Source organism: Centruroides vittatus, unplaced genomic scaffold, assembly GCF_030686945.1.
Source record: "Centruroides vittatus isolate TY-2023 unplaced genomic scaffold, ASM3068694v2 contig_1168, whole genome shotgun sequence".
Lineage (NCBI taxonomy): Eukaryota > Metazoa > Arthropoda > Arachnida > Scorpiones > Buthidae > Centruroides > Centruroides vittatus.
The window spans coordinates 5,608,042-5,631,270 of NW_027120749.1; the positions used below are offsets into that span (position 1 = coordinate 5,608,042).

Here is a 23,229-nt window from a genome sequence, read left to right on the forward strand (position 1 = left end):
TCTAAGATTTTGAAGCTGTGATAAATGAATAAAAACCTTGTCTTATATGCAAGTAAATATGGTATATTCAATTTAGTTCAGTTTCATTAATGTATTTGTAATGTATTACAATTTTTCAAATTATTGAAAATGAGTGGGTGTAAAGATAATACAGTTAAAACAAAAATGACACAAAAAAGCATTTTGCTCAACATTAAATTGCAGATGCTGAGGCAATTGGAAAACAGTTTTCAAGTTGACATTGAAACCACTTTAAATTTGTCTACTTCTACTATACAAACCATTTTAAAAAAACAAGTAGAAAATTAAGTTGTCAGCAATCACAACCACAACTTCTTTTGTAACAAAGATAATTGAATCCAGAAGAAATGTTTTAGAGGAAATGGAGAAACATTTTTACTTTTGGATTGATGATGAAAACTTTCCAGCTCTGCTAGCTGGAAAGTTTTCATTCATATTCTCTCTTTGATTTTGAATGTGATTAAAATACTCATGGCCTTTTGCATGATTAATGCTGATTTAGTGGCATCTTACATTCGATTTCATCATCAATCCAAATGTAAAAATGTTTCTCCATTTCCTGGTTGGTTTGATAAATTTAAAAAAAGAAGCAACCTCCATAACGTTCAAATCACGAAAGAGAAGCAGCAGGTGCAGATATTGCAGCTGCTTCAGCTTTTCCAGCAACTTTAAAAGCCATAATTGAAAGAGGGAATTATCGTCTAGAACTAGTTATTAATGTTGACAAGATGGAAGAGAATGCCAAAGCACACATTTATATCATGCAAACAAAAGCAAGCACCAGAATTCAAAGTTGCAAAAGACTGTTTCACTCTTCTTCTGAGTAGTAACACCAATGGTGATTTTAAATTAAAACCACCGTTTGTGTATCATTCCAAATTCCAAGAGCCATGAAAGAAATTTTAAGATCTAGTTTACTTGTGATTTGGGAATTTAGTAAGAAATATTGGATTACTAGAGACATTTTTCAAAATTGTCCATCTGTAAAATGTTACTGTGAATTTTAAAAAATTGAACCAAAAGCTCTATTACTGATGGATAATGCTCCAAACCATAATTCGAAACCAGTATATTGGGTAACTCTGGATGTCTAAAGCACTGTAATGAAGATTTTTATTATGAATTTTGAATATATTTGTCATAAAAAAACTTTTTTTTTGGGACTTGCCTCAGAGTTGGAACCTGTATCATTCTAAAATATCTTATGTTCGTACTCAATAATAAAGTTTTGTTCTTTGTATTATATCCTGTCGTCATTCAAGTAACTCTGAACTTCACATTGCTCACATGTCAAGTTGCCATAACCAAATAAACCAAACTAATTCTAATAATTTTTCTATAAACATGATATTTATGAGGACATACTTCCTGCATAGTTTATACAATCTGTTGAAAAAATATAAACACTTCATTATCACATAAAAGCTATTACTTTTACATTTTTATAATATTTTTTTTATTTAAACAAGTCATATGAAATCTTTTGAATGTTAAGGTTAGCAACTTTGATCACATGCAGAGCCATCAGAACTTATCCAACATGAATCATTACCAATAGTAATTACTAGTCATTGACCATCCTCTCTTCTGAGAGGAGGTCAACAACTACATTTGGTTGAATTACTTCAACCCTCTTCTGCAACAATCCCTTCTTTCCATTGGACCCAGTGGTATGGTGGCATTCGAATATGAAAATTACATAATAAAAAGTTTTAAAAGGACCAGCAAGCACAAAATATGTTTTAAGTGGTTTTTGACGGTGCTGAGTTTAAATATTTGGTCCTTTTTGCAAAATTTGATTTGTTGCAAATTACTATTTGAATTATGTATTTGGCTGTGAATGGTGCAGTTTCTTAAAGTTAACATTATAAAAAATTTAAGATATCATATTTTCAATTCCTGTTACTTGACCATTGAAAGTGTGCCATTTCATACCATATGAGTATCATGATAAACATGACAACAGTAGGCTAAAATGACCAAAATCTTTAACAAACATTAAAGTGAAAACCATATATATTATAGTATTTAATTTATATAACTACAAAAGTTATCTTATGTAGGGTTATCACACCAAATGACCAATCTAACACATTTTAAAAATTCTTTATTTCTCTACTGTACACAATTTAAAGAATTTTTTAAATATGTTATATTGGTCACTTGATGTGACAAACTCTTAATAAAATGATTTATATAATTATAAAGGTTAAATACTATAATCTAATATAATAGAAGGGTTAGAAGTACAAAATAATCTAATAAAACTTAAAGTTTGTTATGTTTTCCAAGGCAATGCTGGGCTTACCTGCTAGTTATAAATATAACTAAAATTTTATTAATATTAGGTGTTGTGTGTGTATACACCTAAGTCTAATGTGCAACTAGACAAAAACATGTAATGGAATTTCAAATTGTTCAGTCGGGAGTATTTGTGCTGTCCAATTCTGGGTTTTATAAGTATTTCTTTCTTCTGGTTATATGAAAGTAAAAATATTTACCTAAATTACAGTGTATATATTATTTAGTCCACAAAAAAGCACTACATAAGGAACATTGATAGGATTTACCGTTTGTATCAAATATATACAATAGGTGTTTTTTATGCAGCCACATCAATATTATCATTTAAATCTGTAATCCACAACCAAGCATTAATTGTATTGTAAATTATATCACATGCAGGTGCACAGTGTTACTGCTCATGTGTAATAATTAAAATTGAACAATGATTAAAATTAATAAATAATTATACAGATATAAGATTTGTATTATTGAGCTGCAATTTTCAAAAATTGAAGACCTATAAATTTCCACTGGCATCCATCCATCTGTATCTGTTCATTCTTCTTTAAACTCCAGAACGGAGTTAGATAGATGAAAGTCAAGATCAGATGTGGAAAGCTTAGTGGCAGGAGGCTTCAATTAACTATATACAAACTTCTGGTTTGGACCAGAAGTCATGTTATTTCAATTCAAAAATTTTCTCCTGAATAAAGTTAGATTACCTGCATTACTCTATTGTTAAACAGGAAAAGTATGATAGATGGGCAAGATACTACTAAAATTGAGAAAACTGTGATGAAAAATTGCAGCCTGGCATTTTGACAATGTCACAATATATAATAGTTTGCTGTCCTTATTTTTCATTTATGTCTTTTAAAACAGGTTTATTAATGCTAGGATGATGTGAGCCCAGGCCTGACAAAAATTTATTCAAACAACACTTATTCTAAAGACAATTAAACTGTTTCCCACGGACTTACTTCCCTATCGAAGGTAACACATTCAATGTGTCACCTGGAACCGAGTGAACATTTGACTATTGGTCCTAAAATACTAAAAATCTTAACCAAGTCATGGAAAAAACCCAGGAGGAGCCTCCCAAATAAAAGGGAAGGGGTAATGACAATCCGCAGCAGTCGTCATCAACCTTTTCCTAAAGTGTGTGTGTTCCAACCTGCTGTTCCAGCTGTTGTTGCTCGCCACTGCCCAAGAAGACAAAAAGGGATTACTCTCCGAACTGAGTTGCTGAACTTTCACTACGTCGCATTGATACGTCTAGGACTTACGAATATTTTAAGGTATTTATCATCTCGCAAACTTACTGAGTTCTCTCTCTCGGTCAGAGTCGCAATAGGTTTATCCCTCTCTTTTTAGCAATTGTGCTAAGCTTGTGAAATGTTGTCGTAGAATTTGTAAATAATATCCATCAATAAATGGGTATTTTTGTTAAGTGTTGTGGAGTGTACTACTTCTGGTCATTTCCATCTATCTCCATTCTAAATCCGGAATTATGCAAACACGACCACTTGTGTGATAAATAATGTAACGGCCATCGAAATTTGTGTCCGAAAGACATGGTGGTGTCAGTCCTGACAAGGCATCAAAGAGGTGCCGACCCTGCGGTCATAATTTATTGACTTGGCCAAAACAAAACTGATATTTGTGAAATAGGAAAATATCCTTAGAATAAGGCCTGCATCTAATAATAAAATTTAATCTTTAAAGTTTTCAAAAAGTACCAAAAATATACATACCATGCTGAGTAACAAAATTGGCTTACGACCATAAACATCTGATAAAGCACCCATAATTGGAGCAGAAAAAAATTGCAGACAAGAAAACATTGATCCAATAAATCCTATTAAAAATGAAAATAAAATGTGAATTAAATTCAAATAAGCAAATGTAATTCACTTTTATAACTAAATTTCAAAAAAATCCAGTAATGAGTTGCATAACTTTCCTGACTGTTATGAGATTTTATTAAAAATATAACCTTTGTATCATTAATTATAATAAATGAAATTGTGTGTGGTGCCATCTGTTATAAGATTTTGTTATAAAAAGCTTTTTATAATATTAATTATTACAAAATGGCAAAAAGCTTAATTTTAAGGGTAGGGATGAGTTTTATAAAAAATTGTAAATGATAATAATGAGTAAAATCTGCATGAAATATGACTCCACTTGAGATATGACATGACCCCCTTTATCTCCCCATTCTCTTAACCTTTAACCACCAAAACTTAATAGCATCAATGCCCTTATATACAAGTTGCCATGCATATTTTGTTTCTTAATCTTTACTCCATCCTGAGATATTAAACGAAATAGGTACCAACACAAACACAATGTGTTGGATATCAGTTTTTTTATTTTTTTTGGATTAAGAGGTTGCAAAACATCATAATTCAAAAAACCCCAGTGGCGTGCCATCCTTGGAAGCAGTGGAAGTGCCGCTTTCCTTGTATTTTCTAAAATATAAATATACATTGTACAATTATTTTCATATTTGAATGTACTTTGAATTAATTAAAATTTATATTTGATTATAACCACATTATTTCTATGCTATATGTGAGAAAAACAATAAGATTGCTATTATATATTTGAATATAAATTCATATATAGATATTCCCAATGGATGCACCATATTGTTGAATACAGACAGCTTCCATGGCAAAAATATTTGAATGGTGTAAAACAGCTAGATTATAGGCATTTGTGCATGTACTTTACAGAGCACCAACCTCACATGGTTTAACTAGTGGAAGCTACACACCAAAATATCGTATAACACTTCCAATGATTCTATTCAGGACCGGTTCTGGGCTGTTAGCCGCCTGCCTGCTAGATATCTGGCCACCCTCGCCCCATTATATGAATCGTGAGTAGATTTATAACTTAACCCAACTGATAAGAATTTACTGGTATGTTTTTATGATAATTCTGTATAGTTGACAGGAGTTTTAAAAAAAATCCATTAAAATATTTGATATATTTATTCTGCTTTTATTCAATTTCAAGGTTAAACTAGTGATATTACAATTTAGTATGTCCCATCTATAAGGGAATTTATGAGAATCGGGAGTTAAGTGACGAGGCTTACCCAGTTTCCGATGACGGGAAGGTGAGTCCCGCTCACAGGGTCAGTGGATGGCAATTTAGGAGGGCAAAAAAAAAAAAAAAGGAACGTCTCGAGTGGGAGGTCATGGATAAGTCAATAAGATGTCAGCCGTGTTTGAGTAACCACACATATTTAAGATACTAACCATATAAAGGATACATATACTAGTAATAATAATAATAATAATAGAGATAATAGCAAGGACAATATTCCTTAACAGAATTTCTAATAAAGCGGTTAGTGGGGTTACGCCATACGTATTCGTGATCAGAGAAAGGCTTTTAATCCCCTTTCTCTATCTATTCTAAATTATACCTAGATCAACTGATTCTACTTAATAAGTCACGAATTACCTCGCTATCTGTTGTCGTCAGCGTCAATTAGTGTCGAAGAGACGGAGGATGAAAGTTGGTCAGTCCTGGTCTGGGGTCTCTGACATCATCCTCTCTAATTGGGGTGCGTGCCCTTTTTATATCAAATTCAAGGGGGTGAGAACTGTCATACTGTCAGGATTTATACGCACACCTGTTTTGTGTTCATGTCTGGATCTAGCTAGTACAGACGCCGGCAATTGAGATGTTTGTTTAAATTATAGACTGAAGTACTTTGCAGAGGTGAATTTAAAATATAAATTTCTATAGATTTGACAGCTCTCACCCATCAATTAGCATCTAGTTGACGATAATTTCTTCAATTTGGTCAACAATCTCGGTACTGTTTATGTCAAATGTCACTCTCGATGACAAGCTAGGTCAGTTGAGCTAGGTGATTTAATGCTGTAGCCACGTGTCACGTGCAACCAAAGGAGGGATGAAGAACATCGCCCATTCCCGTCTTGTTGACTCTATCGTCTATTGAGTTACCGTAATACAAACAATTGTTTCTTTCTTGATGAAATATATTTTAACAATTATTTCGAAGAGATCGTTGCGGTTGTTGACCTTGGAAAGCCTCCTTAAAATTCTTACATACAATTAAGAGGTTTATAAAAAGAGCGATACTACTATAAAAGAGAAAGGAGGGCTTCAGACCCTTGCAGATGCAGAAAAAAAAATGTGTACAATTCTTATACAATGTTAAAAAATTAACTGTTACTTTGGCAACATCATTTACAACCAAATTTAATGAATGAGATGCAGAAGGTACAAAAAAGCTGTAGAATTTATATTCCTTAAATTTATGTATCTGTTGTCATAAAAATGTCTCCCCACTTTTTTCCAAGACTAAAAATATTCAAGTACAAAGTAACCAGTTTCAACTTATTTCTACTTAAGAAGTAGTTAAATGATTAAGAGATTAGGGAATTAGGGACATAAATAAAATCCTGCTGAAAGAGCCAGAATTTCACTTAAAAGCTTAACTGAAACAATCAATAGCCAAATACAGTGGGGACTGATTTCTTGGTAATATTAGATGTAATAAAGACAAGTTTTTCCAGTTCAATGAGAGTGACTAAAAAGTTGTAAATTTTAGAAATTTCCATCCTAAAACGAATTAGTTAGAAAACAAATGACAGACAATCTATTAAGTTTAACATATTTAGATTTTTACAGCTATGATGAGAAACATTTAAAATTTACATGCACTGCACACCTACAGGACCATCTCTGATTCCATCATTAGCCACTCATAGGGAGGCACACTATTTGACTAAGTGGATTGTTTTAAGATTTAAAAAGTAAAGAAGATTTTATGTTATTTTTATGTGCATTTCTTTACAAAACAATATTTAATTATAATTTTCTTTAAAAGTATATTCATACAATTGAAGAATATTTTGTACCAGGCATGTATATCCACCACACATTTTATTTCACCAAGTAAGTTTTTATAATTTTATTTTTAATTTTAGCCCTTATATCAAGGTTTGTGATTTAGAATGTAATTGTGATATTAAAAATTTATTTTAAAAAGTTTTGGCTCAAGACCATATAATGAAAAAGAAAACATTATTAAAAGAGAAAGACCAATGCCTAAATTAAATATAAATACTTCAACAAAAAAATTTGTTCAACATTTTCAAAATTTATGAAGACATAAAATGGCTTTGTGAATGCATAAAAATGCAAAAATTGTTTTGTTGGCCTTGCCTATTTTCAAATGAAATTAGTGTATGGAATAAGAATGGGTTTGATGATTTAAATAATTTGAGTAAAGCTGGCAAAAGACATGAAAATCATAAATGTCACATCGATTCTTTCGTAAAATTGAAGCAATTTGGAAATCAAAGCAAAATAGAATTTAACATTAGTAAATAATATAAAATAAGTATTGAAAATTATACGAAAATAGTTACGACTAATAGATATATCTGAATTAATAGATGTTATATGTTACCATAATGTGGATTAGTCTCTATAAACCGTGTAGACTGGTAGACTTATCTCACAGCAGACTGGTCAGCAAACTATTTTTATTTTTTCGAACAAACTACAAATGCATTTTGGGTTGGCACAGTGTATTTGCAAGCCCTCATCAGTGCTAGTTCAAATAAAACAGAATTAAAAACATGACAATGGTATACCTTAAACAATAATATAAAAACGTAAAACACTTACAATGCACTTCAATGTAAATTATGAAGTAATGCTACAAGTAGGGTGTGGAAGGATCAACCTTCCTCATCACAAACCATTATCCAAGTGGACACAAATTGTAAACATTATATAACAGTAAGGATGGTTGCCAGATGTCAGTTGACTTGGGGGAGTGGTCACATGTGTTGACAATGTGGGGTACACATACAATATTATTAAAAGTTATAACCGTACAGGATACACATTTAAAAGTGAAATATGTTACAAATATACAGAGTTGGGACTTAATCACCAGAATTAACAATTTTACCATCATTTATCAAATCATTTTTTATCAAAGCAAAAATTGGTATTTAGAGGGCATAGGGAATCTATTGAATCTAATAACAGGTAATTACATTGAACTTTTTATTAAGTACATCAGGTAATCTATTAAAATACATTTAGAGAAATCTATGGTTTTTACTGGCTTATTGAACAAACAAATACGAATGGACTCTAGACCAGTGTTTCCCAACATGGGGCCCACGCCCCACAGAGGGGCAATTTGATTGTTAAGGGGGGCAATTCGAAAATGGATTCATCCAGAGTTTAAGTTAACCGTATAGCCACTGTATGCCATATTTATTGTAAATATTGATTTAAGTTAGTTTTAATTTTATTTGTTCTTTGTTTCCCTTTCCTTCTAGAACTTCCCTTTATAACCCTTTTCCCTTGGGGTGGGATTAACAATTCTGGGAACCACTGTGAACAAAGAGATGAACAAGGCCCTGAGGCTGGTGAAAGAGGAGAAAGGACCTCAAAGTGGGCAGATGTGAGTTGTGGTGTTCCATGTCACGTTTGGCAATGACTGGAAAGTGCAAAAGACTTTGATGAAAGGATTGGGTTTTATCGTGATTACAATAAAACAGTGTGGCAATTAAGTGCAAGAAAAACTTCAACGAACACGACAACAAGAGACCTTCCAAAAGAGTTCAACATATATGTTGGGGGATAAGAATTTTAGAAAGGCTTTTTTAGAAAGGAAATTTTAGAAAGGTGGGACATAGCACAAAAAAAATTGGGAAAAACTGCTCTAGAGCAGTGTTTTCCAACCTGATGTGCAATTAACTGATTGCCCCTGGAAGTCAGCTTCTTACAGAAACACAGTTTCCCTATCATCAAATGTCACGACACACCACTGAAAAACCCAGAGGGTCAAATACAACATGATTACAATATTAAACAACCACTCACCACACCCCCAGAATATAGTTAATCACGTAGGCATTCAAAAACATTTGTTTTTGTTTGTTTTGTTTATCTGCACACCATAATCAGTTCAGACTATGTGATTATAATATTAAGTTATAACAGCCAGGAATACCCATGTAATCCATGATACATTAAAACGGCCAGGGAAGTAATAGGAAAGTAAAAATTTGAGATGATTTCCCATGTTATGTTATGTTTCTTTGCTGTTATAACAGCTGGGAAAGTAAAAGTCATGTATCAATCTAATAATTTTAGATTATAAGCATATAGATTATATTTTTTTTTCAAATTAAATAAGTCAAATATTTAAAATCTTTGATACATTTAATTTAAAAGTTAATAAAATATAAAAAATTCAAATAAATGTTAGGAATTGTTAATAAATAATAAACAGTATAATTAAAAAGGAGACATTGAATTTCCTATTCATTTAACCTATGTAATAGGTTTAAATAAATAATAATGAGAATCAATGAAAAACAGAAAAATATTTCTTGTTATTTCTTAGTATTATTAATAGTTTAAGCAGTATTTTTAACAAAATATGGAACATATTACAGAAAAGTCTATCTTAATTTGCAATCATAGCTTAAAAATAAAGTAGCTCTAACTTTTTTGACTATAATATTTTATTGACTACATATTTTTTATATTTATATATTCAAAGATGAAGATAAAGTCTTTAAATAAAGTTTTGAGATTGTTGCTTAGATTCACGTGTGAAACATTAAGTTAGTTCATAACAGGTTGTGGACAAAGAATTAATACACTCTTGTACACAAAATACAAGAAATTTATTAAAAACAACAAAACACATACAAAAATACTCTACAAGATCTGGGATGTCAGCCAGCAGTGATTTCAACCAAATAACTCATCTAGGACTGAAATTACTAACTGTGATTAACAAACTCAAACTTGATATACACAACCACTTTATTAATATAAATAAGCTTACCCTATTTATTAATACTAAACTAAAATTAAATGTTACTATCAAACATACAACTAGTACAAAAACAACCAGTACCAGGAGATGGCAACTTAGACAATACTGTGAGAACAGTTCTGGACAACAACAGATAGAAACATTCCTCTAGTCAGAGAAGTATTTGCACCAGAAAAGACATTCCAGATCTCTAATACCCAGCTGAAAGGTAGAATATCTTTGTTGATTTCCTTTCTAGTCCTCAATAGAGCTAGTGGAAGGAACGGCAAAACTAGATTGAGGCGCCTCTAGCGGCGACACCGGGTAACAGAATCGGAACTACAAAGGCAGCACCAGTGTTGTTTCACCTAGTACTTTTGTACTAATCTAATATCTTTTTACTTGTTTCAGTACCAAGATACCCAACACCATTTTCCTAGTACTATTTATGAAATCCTAATATCTTTTCTTTCAATTTAGTACCTTTCAAAACATTCGTTTTAATTCTATATTTCTATATTTTTCTACTTTACTTTGGCAGTAAATAGATGTTTTTATTGCTTCCTCATTCAAGTGCAGCAGTTGAACATAGTTTTTTGCAATTAAATTTAATAAAAATTAAACTACAAAATCGAGTTCTTAAAAGCAACAATGATAAAATGTTACACTTGGAAACCATCATCTGCTTCAACCATACAAAAACATTCTAGTGAGGAAGATTCTGATGATGACGATCTTAACAGTGATTTTTCAATGTGATAATTTTAAAGTTCAGTACTTCAGTTACTTTTGTTTCGTCATTTTGTTCATTTGATTGTCGTTGAGGAATAATAGCATTCTCGCAACATATGAATTTATCCTGTATGAATTTTGTATGTTACATGTAAAACTATTTATATTTTAATAAATAGAAATTTGATAAATTCTAAATTTATATATTATTTATAAGTATATATTAATTAATAATATATACATACATTCTGCAGTTTAAGGTCAAAGTAATGCCTGCATTAGTCAATACAGTCACTTCTCGACTTACGACGGGGTTCGGTTCCGCAACTTCGGACGTAAGTCGAAATGGTCGTAAGTCAAGAAGTGACTGTACTTCAACAAAACATTTAGCCATCTTACACAAGCACACGCAAAGGGTAACTGACTACACAACAAAACGAAAGAGACGCAATCAATCGCCAAAAGCGTGCAAGATATATATGCATATGATATATATTCCACAAAACCTATAAAAAATTGATACATTTTAAAAATTTTTTAATAAACTTTTTCATCATAAGTGCGAATGGTCGTAACTTGAGAAGTGACTGTAGATCATTGGGACTGAGCAGTATTAATATTCTGATATTTATTATACTCTTAATTTTGTACAGTTTAAAGGGTGGTGTGGAAGAAGTAAACTATATATCTATTTCATGGTAAATAATGAAATTTGTAACTAATCATATATATAAAGGAACTTCAATAAGCCACCCAATCTACTAGTCTGACTACCGGTTTATTTAATCCATAACCTCTTTTCTAACCTTTGTATCCGGTACTTCTTTTACTGTCCAACAACAAACGTTTTCGGCCTCACTCGAGGTCTGCTTCAGGTTAATCGAACAAAAGAACACACGAGAATTGGCTTCCAGATTATTTGAATTAATCCTCGAGGAACTTTTAGAATATATTCGAATCTAATTTTGAATATACGCATGCGCTATGTGGCGTTGCCGTTTTCGTATTCTTTGCATACGTAACGCCATGCATATGAAAGGGCATTGCTGTCTTTAAAGTTTATGCATTTCCCTACTCGGCCGGCCCTGTATATTTTTCCAGGGCTTCGAGGGCCCTGATGTCCTCCGTTTGAAAGGCTCTATTTATCAGCCTGGCGTTGGATAGGTCCGCGTGGACTTCTGGATCGGTGGCGTAGGTGGATAAGGCGGTGGTGCAACGAGCATGGTTTATATTGTATCTGTGCTCCTTGACTCTCTGTTGGATGGAACGTTTAGTGGAGCCAATGTATACCAATTCACGCCCAAATCTGTCATCTCTCACTGGAATACTGTATACACCTGGAGCTCGAAGCGGGTTCATTTTGTCCTTGGCGTTGCACAATAATTTATATATATCTTGGGACCTTTTGTACGCCCCTCTGGTACCAGTTTTGGTTGCCATTTCCTTATATAAGGACTGTAACCGCCGATTGTATTCTACCACCGTGTATCGGCTGGCCGGTTCCTGAATCCGATCCGCCTGCGTAATGGTTGTACCCTGCGTATCCCGTGGTCTGGAATAGACTCGTGCTAGCTTTCGTATCAGTTCTTTTTGGTACCCATGTGCTATCGCGATGCGTTCTATCTTCTGTAGCTCCATCCTAGTATCCTCCAATTTGGAAGGGTGTGTATATGCCCTTCTAACTAAAGCGCGGAAAGCTGCAATTTTAAAATATGTGTACAGGTCGGCTGATTTTGCTGGAATAAACCATGGGATGTAGCCAGGTTTATAAGTATATACCTGTTTCAATCCTTCTTTCATTTAGTCTAATGTTGATATCCAAGAAGTGGGCATTGGTGGTAGATATTTGGTCCATTTTAACGGTCAACCCGTATGGATTGTTGTTCATGCGACTTAAAAAATCATTGATGTTCATTTCCGTTTTCCACAGGATAAATACGTCATCCACATATCTTTTATATATAACTATATTGGACCTATATTGTGGTATGACGGTTTGTTCCAATTTACGTATGACCAGTTCACATAAGTCGCCTGAAAGCGGGCTGCCCATAGGTACCCCACATTTCTGTATATATGCTCTGTTGTTGAACTGAAATATGGAGTTATTACACGAGATGTGCCAGCTCGAGGGCTTGCTTACGATGTGTTGGTGTTCTGCATTTGGTCAAGAGGAGATCCCTCGGAGCGCAGAAACATGGTTCTAACTTTATCGATGGGTATAATGAGACAAAGTCCAACACTGTGATGTGTGCCCCATCTGTTAGCTGCGTTTGCCTTAATAGGTCTATTAGTTCCGTGGAGTCCTTGACGGTTAGATGAAAGGACGTTGTCCTTGACGGCAACGCCCTTTCATACGCATGGCGTTACGTATGCGAAGAATACAAAAACGGCAACGCCACATAGCGCATGCGTATATTCAAAATTAGATTCGAATATATTCTAAAAGTTCCTCGAGGATTAATTCAAATAATCTGGAAGCCAATTCTTGTGTGTTCTTTTGTTCGATTAACCTGAAGCAGACCTCGAGTGAGGCCAAAAACGTTTGTTGTTGGACAGTAAAAGAAGTACCGGATACAAAGGTTAGAAAAGAGGTTACGAACTTCAATAAGGACCATAGCAATAGCTAATAGTATTATATTAACAGGGAAATTCTTATCCTCATTTCCTTAAAATACTAATTTTGCTTCTTACTCCTTTCTTCCACAGATCTTGTAAATTCAAATATCACATCATATGCCAATTAATATCTGTCAGATTAACAAAATAACATAAAAAAAGAAAATTACTAAACTTTACATTAGAGAACTAAATTTAAAATAGAGCCAACTAAGGTTAACAGGAGATTGGAGATTGGTTAGAATGCAACACATCATTATGTAATTAACTTCAGGAATTAAATTGCAGTCAGCCATTTCTCTTTCGTCCCGGGGTAGGCCTATTATTCATGCAGGAACAAATAAAACTTTGTACCTGGCAGCGCAGTAATAAAGGTAACACTACAACCGACCACACAACAGTTATTTTTTGAAGTTTTGTGTGGCAGAAAGCTGTGGTTCATTATCACAGGCAGAAAACAAGCACCGCGTCTCACTACGTATCTAACCCAAAGACGCTCGTGTTTTCCCGAAAAAGTTTCCTTTGCCTGCGTACAGGTGGCGCTCAACGCAGTTCCACTAGCTCTGTAGTGATTCTTTGTCTTCATCCTCCATGTGCATGTTATGGCTCTGATGAACATAACATACACATGTGCTTTTCTTCAACAATCTTATTCGCTGGCCCACGGAATTCTTCTCTTCCTAAGAGAGGGAACTCACATTCAACCAGGCTTATCTCTTGTCCAAAAGGTCCTTTCTCCTCGAGCACACAATCAAAGGTGTCCTGTCCTTTCATCTCTGTTTTCCAGGGCTACTCCAAAACTCGTCCAACCAGTCCTTCACAATCAGACAAGAAAAGGGGAGCCAACCCAGAGTTATAGTTACACAAAGAAACAGGAACAAACAAGCTATTCCGACTGAAAATACAGGAGCAGAAAAAAAGGAAACATACATACAGAAAAAAATATAGATGTACTGCCACACAAACAAAAATTAATAATATTGATACTTATAGCATTTAATTCAGAAATTTCCAAAATTGAGGAACATGGAGAATTTATAATCCTGTTATTGCATTTTCAGGCATATAACCCCATGGTGACATATAACCTGCAGAAAATTGCTAAAATAGAAATAAAGCCTTTACATAACCCACCCCACCATTTACCCAGTTCCTTTGGAAGCAGCCATTGATCCATAAGTGCAAGTTTGTGATTGTAATTTACAACAGACAAACAACTCATCCCATCACATAACCTAACATCCCATAAATTGACTTTTAAATACAGATAACCTGTGGGTTATAAGCATGAAAAAAAGATTTTAAAATGAAGACATTTGGATATATAAACTTCTACTAACCAGATTTTTAAAAGATTCCTAGAAGAACCATTTAGTTTGCTAGAATAGAAATAAAGCCTTTACATAACCCACCCCACCATTTACCCAGTTCCTTTGGAAGCAGCCACTGATCCATAAGTGCAAGTTTGTGATTGTAATTTACAACAGACAAACAACTCAAGCTTTCGGTTAACTGGCTTTCGGATAAATGACACTCTACTGTAATTGCAAAATAACTATTGGACCTGTAATTAGTTAGTAAGTGAGTATGATGTTATTAATTTTTTTGGCATTATTAATCAATACTTGACCGATAACTATCAAGATGCTATCATCTGTTAATTGCTGTATGTACTGTACATGTATCTTGACTGCTATAAATTGTTTCATAAATTATATTTTTCTGATATACATTTAAGAATTGAACATAATACACAATGCAATATGATATAATTAAATTACTGATACTAACCTCCAAATAATACTTTATTAAATTCATTAGGCAAACCTACGTAATCTTGAAAAATTCTTAATTTTTCATCTATCCAATGATATAAACCTTGCTATACAATTAAATCAAATAAACAATTTTAAAAATTTACTATTTAAAAAGTAATGTAATGTTAATAATGATAATATATACAAGGTAATCACAAAGTCCTTCACACATATTGAAACAATATATGAGAAAAATTAATTGACCTAAGATGATACAGTTGGCAGCAAGAGAAGAATAATTCAGTTTTTCAGGTTTATTAACATAGGGTGTCAAAAGCCATCTGAAAGCAAAATGGTGACATTACAGGAAATGGGGCAATTGTCTGAGACAAAAATCAGTGGTTACTATCCAGAGATAATATAGGAGAGAATATGAAAAAGATCTTCTGTGCATTAATTCCATTAAGAGCTGGTTGTAGAATTTTAATGAGACAGAATTGGTTACTGATCACTCTTGCAGTGGCTGATCATCTGTGTCATCTGAGAGTATAGAGCAAATGCATTAAGCCTACCAACACAACCCTGAAAAATTAGGTTGATGGGCTCATCATTAGAAATATACATTCCAAAGACAGCTATGTTGAAGCTATGTTGAAAATTTTACATTGAACAATGAATGACTGTAGTTGCACGAATCAGTCAACTAACAAAACAATCGAACATACAATTGGGGACTGGGGTTGTTCAGATAACTAATTTTCGGATAACCGATTATGTATGAAAAAATATATTAACCTATCCAATGTTGAAATTTTTCTCCATTGCGTGTTGCTTCGTGTTGAATTTTCGTCGATTTTAAGCCTAACGAAAATTTTTATAATAATAATCAAGGCTATTGTATCGTTAAAAATTATTTCTTTATTTTGTAGAAACAAAATAAATATATAGAAATAAAGCCTTTACATAACCCACCCCACCATTTACCCAGTTCCTTTGGAAGCAGCCACTGATCCATAAGTGCAAGTTTGTGATTGTAATTTACAACAGACAAACAACTCAAGCTTTCGGTTAACTGGCTTTCGGATAAATGACACTCTACTGTAATTGCAAAATAACTATTGGACCTGTAATTAGTTAGTAAGTGAGTATGATGTTATTAATTTTTTTGGCATTATTAATCAATACTTGACCGATAACTATCAAGATGCTATCATCTGTTAATTGCTGTATGTACTGTACATGTATCTTGACTGCTATAAATTGTTTCATCCATCTATTGGCTTTCAGGTGTGTTATATTGTAAGGTCCTCAGACACTCTTACCCCACTTAAGGTCGGGATTATTTCAGTACTTCCTAGACACTACAAATTCTCACATGATACATGAACATATTTGTAATAGACCAAAGGTGGATATCTAATATGGATTGCTTCACAACAAAATCACTGCCTCTTTTTTTTTGCAAAAAAACAGTCAATGAAAATGCTCAATTTGAGTTGGACTTGGTTTATTGTTCCACAATTTCAGGAAGTGCAATTTAATTGAAATCTTGTTATATTCCAAAATGAATGTCAGTGTTGTAATTACACTTTCAGAGCAAGGGGGTCCAGCTTTTTTTTTTTTTGGATACTTATAATAAAAATTGTTAAAAAAAAAATAGTTGAAATGTGTATAATTTTTTGAATTCATGAGTTTTTATGAACTTTTTTAGATATTGAAATAAAAATTTAAATATCTAAACAGAGTTTTATTTTAAAGACAGTTTTCTGGTCTCACAATACGTGAAAACATTTCTGTTTATAACATTTTTTTTAAATGGGCCAAACTTTCAGGCAGTTTCCAAACAATTGTGAAGCTTCGAAAATGGGTCTAGAATTTGTGCAAAAAAAAGAAAAAGAAAATTTTCTTTTGTTTTTAAATAGAAACTAATAATAATAATAATTAAAATAATTTTATGTTGTAAAAAGAAACCGTCAAACGAGAAAAAAAATAGGAAAAACAAAAAATGAATATTTTATGTCCACAAAAGGATGTTTGTAGAAATTTCCGAGAAAGTCAGACTTCTCAGGTTGAAACAATAGATGAATTTGAGTATTTGGATTGAACATCTTTGATAGGAATCAAATTTTCAGTCAGTGTTGACTCATCCCACGATCTGGGTTCCGATCTTGTTACAATTCGTAACGAGGGGGGGACCAATTGGAGAGCGGGGACAAGTCGGCATCGACCTATCGGAATGTTCGATCTGGGACTCAAAAGAAACGTATAAAAACCGTCAGAAAAAGGATGTGACGTTCTCAGTTATTAAGTTCTTGGTTCTTAGTTTTGGAGTGCTCCACTTTTGGATTTTGGTTGCTGTTCAACAACGAAAAGTTGGTCGACGTTTTGAGATAGATTTTCTCCATCTCATCCCGGCAAGTATTGTACAGGTCCCCATTTAGCTGTTCAGAAAAACAAAATTGCTAATGCCATACTAATTATCAAATTCAAACATGCTCAATAATGTAAGGCTTGCAACTGAATGTCAATTGGATCTGTTGCAAGCTACTAATGGTGCTCATGTACAGGTCTATTGAAATCTGAATAAAAGCTGTTTTAGTTGTTTTTCTATTAGAGTATATGTACCAGTTTTAGCCAGTGTAGTACCAGCTCTGGCCAGAAAACAAATTTAACTTAAAAATATAATCACAAATGAAACAAACTTTTATTGTTAACTGTGTAAACAGTTAACAATAAAAGTTTGTTTCATTGGACAGATTTGAATATGTAGTGATTATATTTTTAAGTTAAATTTGTTTTCTGGCCATAACCGGTACATCTACCCTACCACAATCTGAATCATATTAGATGAATTATCTTTACTGTTATATTATTTTACAATATGTACAGAACTTTGTGACCACCCTGTATATTTATTTGTTTTAAATTATTGAAATTTTAAAATAATAATTATACATAAATATTAATAAAATTAATCTATAACCTACCTTATCATGTTGACTGTAATATTCCAATAATGAAGGCAGAAGAGGTAAAATAACAGTAAAACCAAGTAAATCAATTATTAAGGAAACGAAAAGAATAGAAATAGTTGATTTTTCATTTATCTTCTTCTGTTCCATTTTAATTTAAAACACTAATTTGGAATTTTAAATAAATAATTAATTATATATATTATCAAAATAAACTCAAGATATTTAAATATTAAAAACATAATTCAATCTATTAGTAAAAATTTCAGATTAAAATAAATTCTAGAAATAAATCAAAATTACTTATAACTATAACATGTTTTAATTAATTATAATTTGCACTTTATTTTGCAATTTGTATATAAATTTACTAAATGTTCTATTGTAAAAACTCGTATTTATCCATACATACAAACAAAATTATATTATTTTAATATGTCAATCTCTAAAAACTATTAAATATATTTTATAGTCAATGAAATAAAGTTATAACTGTCTCTTATCTAAAAGTCAGTCTCTATTATTAATTTTAGAATTTTTCAAAATTTATATCAAACTATTCTTACAAATATTATTTTGATTTAGATAAAAAATTTAAACACAACATGACTTTAACTCAGTAACTTCCAATAATACTTTTTAAGAAAGATGCAATTTTCTGAATTTATTGTTAGACATTTGTATATAAAACATTACACTTTGATATTAAGGGATCAAATAATTAACAACAAACATTCTTATTAACTTGTTAAGATATGTGCGTCTGGTATATAGACAAAGAAACTAAGTTTAGTAAAATAAGAACCTTTAATTCATGTAGCCAAATACAGGATCTTCTTATGTAGGATGTCTTTACAATCTCTATCCCTGATACTACTAGACATTAATACCATACCCGACAATAATAGAAAGGCACAAATTGAAATATAGCAACAATTGGATCTTAATTAAATATATATGAGGTCTTTGAGTTATTAGAAAAGCAAGAAAAGTGACATAACTTTGTTATTTTTCAAGATAGAGATGTGACACTTGTTGTGAATATTGGAATGTGACACTTGTTGTGAATACTTCATACATATTTTTCAATGACATAATCTCAAAACTGCCATTTCTTGAGTTGTGTCACTTTTCTTGCCGGGGTGTGATATGTATAATTAAAGTTTAATTATTTCAATAAGTAAAATATACACATATCTTATCTAAAAAAACTGTAAATTAATAACAGAATAATATAACTTTAAGTACATCTAATTTTATAATATCAGAATTAACTAGATTAAGCTCATTATAAATTCTGAAATATTTCCTTTCTAGGTCGTTGATAGAATACAAGGATTTGATTTAATATTGTTAATAATGTAATTTACATAAAATAGTGATTATATTATTAATGAGTCAAATATTCAAATATACATATAGTCTTTTATTTTAAATTATGCAAGGATATGCTTTACTTAAATATCTTCCTATAATGAAAAATGTTTCCAATACTTCCAGTTAATATCAGTCTGAATCTGAATCTCTCAACAAAGTGGATGCAACTTTTTTATCTGATGAAAGTCTATTCGACACTACCTGAATATCTTCATTACAATCTCAATGTCAATGTTTTATTATTTTTTCAATGATATACACAAGCATTTTTATAACAAATTTTTGCATTTATTTTCTTTTTGTTTTATAAATTAATTGTATAATTACAAACAAGATTATATATGCTATCGATAATAGAAGTTAAGATGCACGACAAAATTTTATTACTCATATATCCTAATGTTTTAAAAAGTCATACCTAAGTATGTTGTTTGTATTATGACAATTTTATGTCTAGAATATGTTAATTACATTTGTGAGATTTGAAAAAATGAAAACAAAAGTAAAAGTTTATATGTAAGTAGATATTATTATTATATTTTTATATTATTAATATTTTTGACCACAATAATTAAATTCTATACTAATAATTTTGCAATAAATTTAAATTTTTAATAATTTCATTCATAAGCTGTTGAACAAAATTGTTAAAATACATTTACAGAAATAATATTTCAGTTTCTCCATCTAAAATATATTTTTATATTTTAGATGGAGAAAAATCACCAAGTCTGTCAAATTCCTAGTGGATATTTGCATTATAAATATCAATACAATATAAATAATAAAAAGTTACACATTCAAAAATTTAGCTTAACTTCAAAATATTTCAATTTAAAGTTCTCCAAATTCATCTCATATCATATTTATATACCTGTACTGTACATCATGTTTAAAAATTATGTTTATTTAAAATGCATATAAACTTTACGATTAAAAATAGTTATAATTTTTATGCTTTTTCCTCTTAAGAAAAAATCAAAAAATTATATTTCTAAAAAAAATGTTAAATATTTTGTAAAAAATTTTTGAATATAATTAGTTACATTACAGTATTCTAAAACTTGGCTATAGGCTGAAGCCTATACAAAGTTATTCATAAAATTCATCTCATCACTAAGTGCTTCAAAAGTGATGCTGCTCCTAAACACAAAAGTGAATAAATTTTTTACTCTATTTATTCTAAATAAATTAACAGAGTTGTAAACACAAGTCATTTATAGAATAAGTTTCAAAAGCTACAAAAAATAAGTAATAAAATAAGAATGAAGTTTTCGGGTTCTGCTTGAGTATTCACTATGCACAGCTGTTATGCTTGAGACAAACTTATTGAAGTCGACACACTTGTATTTTACCTTGCAATTTTTCTTTACATTTGTGTTTTTTAAAAATCCATGCTCAATATGTTTCTAATTCTCAATCAAGTCAATTGTGGAACATACATGACTTTTCTAAGTGATCTGTAAATCAAGTGCCAAGACTTAGTTGTTATTCACTTCCCTTAACTTGAAAATATGAGTATGTTGCCATTTATAATACATGTATAATCACCTGCTACATATAATAATTCTATATCTGATATTGCACTTAGTTTAGTTTGAAAAAATGTAACAATTATATTAATATTGATCTACAGCACTGACATGTAGTTTCATTTGATCAAATAAAATGATATTTATTTACATATACAAATAGTAGACATCTAATTCAGGCAAAGCTACATGGAAGCACAAGAATTTCCAAGCATGCATACAAGAGATATAGATAAAATTCATACTAGTTAGTCTCATGTTACTCATACTAATTGATCTCATAAATACATTTCTATATTTTATACATAATTTTGTATAATTATTTCAAAAATCTAGTTCATATTCTTATAATAGACCCTTTATCTCAAATTACCGTTTATATAAACTACATTACATAATAATAAATTTACTTCGAATCAGCAAAAATGTTATTTATTCATTTCAATCAAAGCATTCAAAGATCGATCAAGATCATAAATCGATCGATCAAAAACATGACCACGTGTGATAAGAAACTGTAACATCGATAATGTAAATATTAACAATTATTTCAACGAAACTTCATCTAAAATTATATTATGGAAAAAAAATGAGTTTAAAGAGTCTTTTCTTTTTGTATTTTTATAAATTTATAGTGTTTTACATTAAACGCCATATTTGTTTTCTGGTTCGAGATTAACAATTTAAAATAATTTCGGATATTTAAAAGCCACAACTTACCGAAATACAACTTGGACAAATGATTACATGACTAAAGGCAATATTCAACAGTCGAACGAATGAGAACTTTTCTATATTTGTAATGAATATTTATTTCATGCAAATTATACTCGCATGAGAAAAAAAATAAAATAAAATTCGCATTATACTCGATCAACAAGTTTCATTTTTTCGTGTAAAATAGTTTTACACGTTTATTTATTTATTAACTTTCGTTACAAAATATTAAATTTAAACAGGAAACGGAAACAGAACAAGTCAAAGTAAATGTATAATTAGAGGAAGTTTATTTTCCGGACTTTTTTAAAGTTTATTTAAATAATTTTTTATGTATTCTTTGTTATTATTATTATTGTATTTTTATACAATTTAAAAAATTATTTTCGTTTTAAATTATATTTTAAAAATCAATAAGCCACATTGTATTCCGACACATGTTATTTAAAAGTTAATAAAAAGTAAAAATATGTTTAAATATTGCTAAAATAATATAAAGTATTTTAAATAAATACGAAAAAAATTATATTTTCGAATTTTTAATGTTTTTTTCCTTTTTTTTTTACGAAAATAAAATTCCTCAGCGGACACGTTCGTAAAGCATTAAAAATAATATTAATTCTATACGAGTTATAAAATATTATTTTATATTAATTAAAATGAATTATTACAACATTTAAACATATTTATGACATTAAAAAGCTAATAAATGGTTAAAATTACTACTAATTTAAATTATAACATATTTAAATACCTTACCTGTATTATAATTACATACAAACGTTTTACGATAATAAATAATTAAATTATTCGTTATTCGTAATCATTTTATTTCTGTTATTTTCGATATTTCGCTTCACAGATCACAAAGTTTTCAATAGACATCAAAATAATGCCCTCTGTTGGCGAGTATCAACTATTGAAGAAAATCAATATACAATATATATTTTATATGTATTTATATATATAAAAGTTGTATTTTAATAAATAAAAAAATTTCCGTTACTGATTCTATTAGTTTGCATTCATATTATTATTACGCTTAAATAATATTTTTTATTCTACATCTTATTTTAAATGCATTTAAGATTAATATAGCACCCACGTGTAAAGTGAAACGGAGCCAATGTAGGATAGAAAAGAGCGACCTTTACGCTTTCAAACCATATTTTAAGAAAATTTTTAACTTTTGCCATTTTCAAAATGAAAAAAAGAACACGTTTAATGGAATCAATCCAAGATTTTGCTTATAAATTGTTTTCAAACTTTAATTAAGATCGAAAGAGCGAATAAGGATTACTTTTACATTAATCTGATGCTGTTGAAAGAAAATATTATGTTGATATCTAGAATTATTTTAAATAATCGTT

The 23,229-nt window shown here is 30.7% G+C and overlaps 1 protein-coding gene across 2 annotated transcripts in view; it reads right to left on the reverse strand.

The window, feature by feature from the left end:
- The window catches only part of LOC136982435 (major facilitator superfamily domain-containing protein 10-like), a 50,066-nt gene extending 27,346 nt beyond the window's left edge, over nucleotides 1-22,720 (reverse strand). For both annotated transcript variants that reach the window (XM_067278924.1, XM_067278929.1), the window contains exons 1-4: nucleotides 22,619-22,720; nucleotides 18,249-18,397; nucleotides 15,296-15,386; nucleotides 4,062-4,165 (exon numbers count right to left, since the gene is read on the reverse strand). In XM_067278924.1, coding sequence (XP_067135025.1) covers nucleotides 4,062-4,165; nucleotides 15,296-15,386; nucleotides 18,249-18,383 — 330 coding nt within the window. In that variant the 5' untranslated portion in view covers nucleotides 18,384-18,397; nucleotides 22,619-22,720. The remainder of the gene's footprint in view (nucleotides 1-4,061; nucleotides 4,166-15,295; nucleotides 15,387-18,248; nucleotides 18,398-22,618) is intronic.
- Between the last annotated feature and the right edge of the window lie 509 nt (nucleotides 22,721-23,229).